The sequence below is a fragment of the Lactuca sativa genome, chromosome 2 (genome assembly GCF_002870075.4).
Source record: "Lactuca sativa cultivar Salinas chromosome 2, Lsat_Salinas_v11, whole genome shotgun sequence".
Classification (NCBI taxonomy): domain Eukaryota; kingdom Viridiplantae; phylum Streptophyta; class Magnoliopsida; order Asterales; family Asteraceae; genus Lactuca; species Lactuca sativa.
In genome coordinates, this window is record NC_056624.2 from 13,672,076 (window position 1) to 13,681,682 (window position 9,607).

A 9,607-nucleotide genomic window follows, 5' to 3' on the forward strand; every position below is an offset into this window, starting at 1 on the left:
TGGCGCTTAATGGGTGTACACTCACACCCTCCGCTTCCTTGATTGGTGGAGGGTCGTTAGCCAAACGGATATGATAGGGCACTTAATACCTCATTGTAAGTATAATGAATATTGCAAAGTGACTAACATATTTTTACAAATTCCCAATCTTAATTACTTTAGGGTAAAATATGAAAATGATGTTATTCCATGGAATTACACTTTTTACCCTTTTCAAACGTTAGTGGAGCGTGTGTGGTTAACCGGTTCATTAATTTACGATTGACATTGGTGGAAAAGGGTGGCTCGATGTTTGTCATAGATCAATTCAGCGTGCGTGGCTAACCGACACATTGATTAGGTGATAGACACACTGAGTGCACCATGTTGATTCGCATGGTTATTCACAACTTGTTTACGATCCTCGGCATCCCAGTCGCAAATTTGAAGAACATATCGACATTTAAACATGCCATTGAAAAGTTCAATAAATCTCAAAGATCTAGGAGTTTTCAAATACATTTAAAACTTGATCTCTTTTTCATTTTTCGTGGTGAAAATTAGTGAATCATCAGTCGCTTACCTTCAAATTATTTACTTTTAGAGTACGACATCCCTTTCTAAGTTGTAAATAATGTTGTTGGATCCTAGCCCTAGTTTCTCATTTGGGTGTTGAATTGGGGATTCAATTCTAATCAAACTTTATTCCTTTGTATTTTCAGATGTCTAACGCAAATGCAAACAACAATGCTCCTGATGAGAAGCTTGAAAAGATCAATCCAGACGAATATGTCCTTGACAAGAAGCTTGAAAAGATCAATCCAGAAGTCGCTACTCACGAAGAGTAGTCTGTCTTTGACGCCCACGAGCGTGATGCAATAAAAGTTCATTGCATTATGCTGGCCACGATGAATCTTGAACTCCAAAAGCCCTATGAGGACATGTATCCATATGAAATCCATCAAGATTTGCTGGAGAGGTACCACCAAAGCGCAAGGCAGGAGCACTATGAGATCATCACCAACATGATCACCGCTAAGATGGGGAGTGGAGAGTCCCTAACCTCGCATTTGCAGAAGATGCAGAGGTATGTTGATCATCTTCACAAGTTAAATGTTAACTTTGGGGAAGATTTGGCTATCGACATCATTCTCCACTCCTTGCCCTCATGCTACAACCAATTTAGGATGACCTACCATATGAATAAAGAAGAGGTCACCTTCAGCAAACTCCAAGGTCTCCTAAGGACTACTGAGAGCAACTTCAAGGACAAATCTGTTGCATCATCCTCTACTTTGGCTGCTCCCATGTTCACAATTGGTCAATGAAAGGGTAAGAACAAGAAGGCTCCATGTAAGAGCCACCAAAAGGGTAAGCCCCATGATGGTTCCTCTTTTAGTGGAGCCAAAGCTGGTTCAGTCAAACCCTCTTCTGACCCCAAAGAAGCAGACTGCTACTACTGCCACGAGAAGGGCCACTGGAAACGAAGTTGCCCTAGGTATCTGCAAGACATAAAGGATGGGAAGATAAATCCCACCTTTGCAGGTATGTATTCTATAAAATTTAACAACTCATCACTTGCTACTTCATGGGTTCTTGATACAGGATGTGGTTTCCACATTTGTTCCGATTTGCAGGGCCTAAGAAGAAGTAGGGAGGTGGAACACGGGAAGATAAACTTGATTATGGGAAACAGAAGATCGTCGCCTGTGACCAGAGTAGGAGTTTATTCTTTAGTGTTGAGTAATGGATTAGGGTTAGATTTATATAATTGTTGCTATTCGCCGGATATGGCAAGAAACATCATTTCATTTCATGGATTGTTTAGACAAGGTTTCAGATACTCATTTGATAGTAGTAATGGTTCTATTAATGTTTATTTGAATGGTGTCTTTTATTTCAATCCATTACCTTGTGATGGGATTTATGAATCTGTGTTGGTTGTTGATAATTTAGGAAATAATGTGTTGAATATTGATTCGTCGAATAGTCTAGACAAATCATGCTTGTGGTATTGTCGCCTTGGCCATGTCAACAAGAAATGCATAGCCCAACTCCAAAAGGATGGAGTCTTGGAATCATTCGACCTTAGGGACGATGACGTGTGTGAATCTTGTTTACTTGGGAAGATGACCAAGTCACCCTTTACTGGCACTTGTGATAGGGGTGAGGGTCTATTGGATCTCATACACACCGATGTGTGTGGGCCCTTTAGATCCACCACAAGGGATGTTTGCCACTTCTATGTGACTTGTACAAATGATTATAGCAGATATGGATATATCTTGTAACGCCCTGATTCTCAGGCTTTGTTTTAAATAAGATTTTCGGGTTAGGGCCTACTCGACGAGTTGGTTTCCCTACTCGTCGAGTAGCAGCGGGGTGGGATCGCGAGTTAAGTGAGCTACTCGATGAGTCCATATTGGGACTCGACGAGTAGGAGCTAGCAGATGAAACCCTAAATCCCCTGGTTTTGCACCTTATTTAAAGAAACCTTAGCCTCCCTTGGGCCTCTTTACAGTTATAGTCAGTCCTTGAGAACCCTAATACGTGTGTGTATGCCCTTTTGTGTGTTTGAAGCTTGAAAAGAGGATCTTTGGAGGGAGAAGGCTTGGAGGAGAAGGAGATTGGAGCAAGTAGAGTGTGGGAATCAACACTTATCTTAGTTATCATCTTCTAGAGGTACCCAAATCGCCGTTTTCCTTGTAGATCTCTTTCATTGGTTGAGTTTTAGGGTTTTTGTGGAATATTAAGTTGGTAAGATGAGCTATGGGCTAGATCTGAGGTTGTAACTTCAGATCCGGACCTTCCTTGGATTCTAGAAGCATAAAGATACTTTTTTGGTCGTGATTGGGGTCCCTCTTGAGCATGAAACTCCATTAAGAACTTAAAATAGGCATTTAGAGCCTTCATAGCCATGCATGCACGTAAAGTTTGCAACTTTACGTGATAAGCATGCCCTAGAAGCTTGGATCTGTGATTTGGAGCTGCTGCATGGCTCAAAACAAGTATGTATGGAAAAAGGACTGAATGGAGTCGGCGAGTTGCAAGGTTGACTCGGTGAGTCACATGAAGATGGCCATGAACTCGACGAGTTGGATGAACAACTCGGCGATTCCGATGAAGATTGCGATAAGACTAGACGAGTTGAAGAACAACCTGGCAAGTTTGATGAGTTTTCTCCAGGATATGTATGCGTGGGTATCCATCGAGTTGCAAGGAGAAAACTCGACGGGTGGCCTTAAAGTTTGATCGGGAATCGAAGGAACTCGACGAGTCTCCCTGATGACTCGACAAGTTGGAATGTGCTTCTAGGAACTCGGCGAGTAGCCGAGGGTACTCGGCGAGTTGAGGTCAACATGGACTGTTGACCTTGACTAAGGACTTTGACTTGACCATAGGTTGAATGGTGGGTTATGGAGTACCTTATAAGGTTAAGGACTTATGAGTATATTGTACTATGATAATAGGTGGTGGAGCCTATGTTAAGTAATCCGAGAGTTGGAGTTTACCTTTCGAGTCGACATCTGCGAGGTGAGTTAACGTCACTGTATCAAAACAGTCTAAGGCACCAACGCCGACCCTTTAGTTGTTATGGTTATGATATTACGTATACGATTATGATCTGATAGATTGAAATCAACATAGACAGTATGTTATGTTTTATGATCCTTAGGGATTGGTATGTTAGTGGCCTGCTGGGCCTGTGCTCTAGTTATGAGAGATCGCTATAATTGATGATCCGTAAGGTGAATATGTTTGATGTCTGTACATGACAATATATGTTAGTTATGTGCACATGTTTATTTGTTTGTTGGTTGGGTTGAGGCGATCATGCTTTGTGCTGAAGGCCAAAATACCATATGAGTGGGCCGGGGAGACTGTAGGCCCACGTTATTATTATTATTATTATTATTATTATTATTATTATTATTATTATTATTATTATTATATTTGTGTAAATAATTGGTTTTGATGCATCATTTTAATCCCTTCAATTATTAAATATAAATATATTTAATTAAAATTTTATAACATACATAGGTGCATATATATATATTAAACAAATCACATATATATTTTCGTAAATGTCATATGCAATTCTTGTCATAGTAATATGGATAAATTACTTTCATATGAATAACATATCATGATAAGTCATCATAATTACATATCAAATGTTAAATTATGTTGTCTTTTAAATATTATATTGTAAATATGTTGTGTAGGATTACCTAACAAAAAAATAATAGAAAATAAGCATAATCAAAATAGAAAAACTACAATAAAATAAATAAGAACATTGGGTGGTTGAATATATAAATAAAAATGTTACATAAATATACGTTTAAATCAAAGAAAAAAACTAACATTCGTCTACTTTGCTCAAAAAAAAAAACCTATATCTATTTTCGGAATCTTATTTCTTTATTGAACACTATTCAACCATAGAAACTTGATGACAATTCTTCACTAACCTGCAATCAAAATGTTTTTCTTGAAAAGGAAGAATGAGAAAGATATTCCAAGCAAAACATTGATGTTTGAAGAGTCACATTCAAGATTGAGTAATACATACATATCACATATAAAGATCAAATGAGAAAAGTTTGTTGCGATTATGGATTAAATTCATAATAGACTAAAATACATTTCTATTATGGTGTAGAAGTTAAGTAGTATTTATGGATAAAACTAATTAAAACAAAAGTGCATTGCTATTATTGTGTAAAAGTTTAGTATGTTGTTATTATTAATAAAATTGATTAGAAACAAAAGTACGTTGCTATTATTGTTTAAAAGCTAGGTAGTTTGTTATGATTATGGATTAAATTGATAATAAACAAAAGTACATTACTATTATGGTTTAAAAGTTAAGTAGTATGTTGTTATTATAGATTAAATTGACAATTAACAAAAATACAATGCTATTATAGTTTAAAAGTTAAGTATATTGCTATCATTATAAACTATAATAATACATTGTTATAATAAACTCAAGTACATTGCTATTATGGTTTAAGTATTGACTTGTGTCACCATTTTTTTGGTTACTAGGTTGCATGTAGAAGTTTCTACCATGCGACAAATGCAAGAATAAGTGGTAGAATAAATGGAACTGATGGTGAGGATGATGAATGTGACGCCAAATCAAGGACGTGAACCCCGCTCGTAGTCCACCTGATGATGATGTATAAGTATTATAGACCAAATGGTATTGTTTGTTAATTTATAGTTGATATGAATGTTGTGACAATGAAACAATGGAATGTGTCAAATTTGGTATTTCGAGCATGTTTTGTGTATTTTAAAATTTAATTGTAATGTTGTTAGGTTTGTGTTTAAATATGTTGCATATGTGTTAGGTTTGTGTTTGAATATGTTGCATATTTGACAACAACAAAAAAATGAAATATTTTATAGAGTAAATTGCAAAAATGGTCCCTGTGGTATGCAAAATTTTGGGGTTTTAGTCCAAACCACGAGTTTTTTGGAACCATAGTCCTTTTGGAGTGGTTTCTATGTGGTTTTGGTCCCTGGACTTAACTCCCGTTAAGTTGGAAATGTTAAGCCCCCTCACGTGCCTCACACGTGAGGGTAATTTCGTCATTTCATGTCAGGGACCATTTTTGCATAAACGGTTTTTTGGATTAATTGACATTTACCCCTCATTTACTTTCCCCAACACTCGTCAACTCCCCAACTCCCTCCTTCTTGCTTCTGCTCCATTGAACCTGCAAAAAACCCTCGTTGCTTATCTAAACAAGATAATCGACACTACACATATAAGGGCATACGTTTAATAGGAAATGGTGTTCGTAATGTGGCATATCAGACCAAAACACGAAGTTGTTGATGTATCAACTGTATATGGTAAGCTGCTCTGTTTTCTTTAACTTTTATACTTTGCATTTTCTTATTGAGTTAGAACTAAAAAATGCAAAATTTTAACTTTGTTAATATGTATAATTTTGATTTTTAGCTGGTGCACCCACATGGTTTAGTATTAAGCTTCATCACGGCGGGAAATTTACTAAATTACCTGATATAAAGTACATTGGAGGTGAAGTGCGTTATGTTGATTATGTGGACATTGATGAGTTTTCTGTGCATGAACTTGATGCCATAATGCTTGACCTAGGTTACCCAGACCCACGGAATTCTGAATTCGCTGATGAATCCCCAGTTATATACTACCATTTTAGGATACCCAATGGTGACTTTCAATTTGGTCTTAGAGCTTTAGGGAATGATCAGGATGTGATCAACCTTTCTAAATATATTGCACATAACAAGCTGATTGAGGTGTACACAGAGCATGGAAAGACAAATTTATTGACTTACTTCATGTCACCAAATGCAAAGGGTAAAGTTGTCATTGAGGAATTACCAGAAAATGATGATCAAGGGGCTGAAGTTGAGGGTCAAGTTCATGCAGATTCTCCAATGAAAAATGTGAACCATGGTAATGGCGAGCCTATTGGTGAGTTCATGTCTCTGATTCTTTTTGGGAGTAAGAATGATAGTTTCTCACCAGAGTATAGAAGGGGTAGGGTTGGGAATTCCAAAATAGGTGAAAGTTCTTGTAGCAACAGGCTTAATTTAGATTATATTGATGAGGTTGTTCACATTTCAAAGGAAAAGAATGATGATCTGGATGGTTCAACTAATGTTCAGGAGGCAGCAACTTGTGTTCATATTGATGAGATGGATGGTGTTAGGGAGGCTGCAAATGTTGTTCAAGAGGCATCAACTTTTGATGAAGAAGGCTACAACACCCCCCTGTTAATAATGCTGATGAACAATTGAATGAGTTATTTGATAACCTTATGGAAAATTTGATTGGGAGTGATGATGATAATGCAGAGTATGAAGGGGATGGAGAATCTGAAGAGGGTAATCAAGAGTATGAAGAGGATGATGAATCTCAAGAAAGTGATCCAAATTTTGAAGAGTATGATGAATCTGAAAATAGTGATCCAGAGTATGAAGAAGATGAGAGACAAATAGAAGATGAAGATCATATGGATGACATAATGGATGTTGACAACAATATACAGGATGTGGATGTGGACATGGGAGATTTCACTCTCAATGTTGAAAGTGATGTGGAAGGTGGGCATGAACCTGAAGATATGGAAGTGATTAACAATGAGGAATTTGAATCTTTGGATGAAGGATCCGACCAAGACAGAGAGAGAAGAGCTCTTATCAAGAATTTGAGAAAAGAAAAAAGGTGCAGTCTTGGGGTAGTACATAAACAATCTTTTTCAGTTGGAGATAAATTTAATAGTAAAAAAGAATTAAAGGAGGCAATTGATCTGCATGCACTAGAATCAAGAAGGAATCTTTTCTTTAAAAAAAATGACAATGTAAGGCTTAGGGCACAGTGTAGAGGTGTTGTACCTGTCACCAATAAAGGCCAAGTGGGTAGTCAAGCTACCACTTCAAAAAGAAAGGGTAAAGAATTAAAGACACAAAAAGTAACATGTGGTTGGTACATTCATGCATCTAGGTCAAATCCTGAATCCGACTGGTTTATAAGGACCTTAAACCAAACTCACACATGTTTGCAAACAAGGAAACTCAGGGCTTGTACTGCTTCTTTAATCAGCAAGAAAATCTTTGATCAAGTTGAGGCGAATCCAGATATACCTTTGAGAGCCATACAAGATCACTTTCAAAAGACCTACCAAGTGGGTGTTAGTATGGACAAGGTGTTCAGGGCAAAGGATAAGGCAAGAAAGCATATAACTGGTGACTACACAAAGCAGTATGAACTGTTGAGGGACTATGTTCTCGAACTTCAAGCCACCAACCCAGACACCACAGTGAAAATAGATGTATGTTCTGAGCCTAACCCTGATTCCCCAACTAGGCAGTTTAGAAGAATTTATGTGTGCTTGGGTCCACTGAAAAAAGGGTTCAAGGCATGCCTTAGGGACTTATTAGGTTTTGATGGTGCCTTCATGAAAGGACCATTCCCTGGGCAAGTCCTTTCAGCAGTTGGTCTTGATCCCAATAATGGAATTTACCCATTAGCATATGGGATTGTTGAGTCTGAAAACACAGAAAGCTGGAAATGGTTTTTAGATAACCTTGGGGATGACTTGGACCTTGGAAGAAACTCAAATTTTACTTTCATAAGTGACAGGCAAAAGGTAAAGTTGGAAGTAGTTTTTATACATTTGGTCATTTAAAGTGTGGTTGTAAGTTAATTCTAATGATTGACAATTAATTTTTGCAGGGTTTACATACTGCAGTTGAGCAAATTTTTCCTAATGCTGAGCATAGATATTGTATCAGACATATTCATGACAATATGAGGAAAAGATGGAGGCAAACAGAGTACAGGGACCACTTATGGAGGTGTGCATCAGCTACCACCATTCCTGAGTTTGAACATTTGATGAAGGAGTTTAGTCAGTATGATAAGGAGGCATGTGAATGGTTGAAGCAAATTCCTCCTAAACATTGGGCAAGGAGTCATTTTTCAGGTAAATCTATATATTCCAATTTGATCCTTTTGTCTTTCACTTAGTGAACTGTTTTACTTTTATGTGAATTGTATTAAATGTTTTTTAATGGTAATTTACACACAGGAAGAGCAGTTTCTGATGTGTTGATATCAAACATGTGTGAAGTGTTTAATGGGAAGATAGAGAAAGGAAGGGATAAACCTGTCATTGGATGTTTAGAATTCATAAGGGAGTATCTAATGAAGAGGATATGCAATGTCATGAAGGAAATGAAAAAGGCTAAAGGTCCACTAACACCCACAGCAACAGACATCCTAACTGCAAGAAAAACAGTTGCTTCACAATACATTGCTACGTGGAATGGGGGAGACAAGTATCAAGTCACAGGAGCTTTGCAGGATCAACATGTGGTTGATGTTAGGAACAAAACATGCACTTGCAGAAAATGGGAATTAATTGGAATTCCATGCAGACATGCAATTGCAACTCTGAATGAGATGAGTAAAGACCCAGAGGCTGACCTTGACATTTACAAATGGGTTCACAAGGTGTATTTTCTAGAGACATGGAAAAAGGCTTATTCTTTTAAGGTGGAGCCAATTAAGGGTAGATCCATGTGGCCCAAAAGTGAATGTCCCACAAAGCTAATCCCTCCTCCACATCGCACTCAGGTGGGAAGGCCTAAGAAAAAGAGAAGACAAAGTGAGGGTGAAAGGTTAAGCAAAAAGCAGAAGGCAAGTCAAGGTGATGGAGTGAATGCTGCACAAGAAGGAGGTTCCCAAAAACCAACAAATGATGGAGTGCAGAAGCTATCAAGGAAGCATATCAGTGTTACTTGTAGCAAATGCAAGAACAAGGGACACAACTCTAGGACCTGTAAAGGGCAAGGTGGGAATCAATCCAAGAAGTAATGTGTCATGCATGCATGGAGTTTTTTGTGATTTTGGTTGATTATAAAAACTTGGTTGTTATATTTACAATATTTTGTTGAAAATTTTTGGTTGGTTGTTATGAAAACTTGGTTGTTATCTTAGGTATGGTAATGTGTCCCTTTTGGTAATGTTTAGAATCTTTGGTTGTTATGTTTAGAAACTTTGGTTGTTATATTACAAATCTTAATGAAATATGCATTTTGGTTATGTACAATT

General features: G+C 37.4%; 1 protein-coding gene across 1 annotated transcript; it reads left to right on the forward strand.

Annotated features, from left to right (window-relative positions):
- Positions 1-6,809: 6,809 nt before the first annotated feature.
- On the forward strand, positions 6,810-9,370 carry LOC111907455 (uncharacterized). Its single transcript, XM_052768772.1, has 3 exons — positions 6,810-8,141; positions 8,228-8,477; positions 8,583-9,370. The coding sequence occupies exons 1-3, from the start codon at positions 6,810-6,812 to the stop codon at positions 9,368-9,370; spliced, it is 2,370 nt and encodes a 789-aa protein (XP_052624732.1).
- Positions 9,371-9,607: the final 237 nt, after the last annotated feature.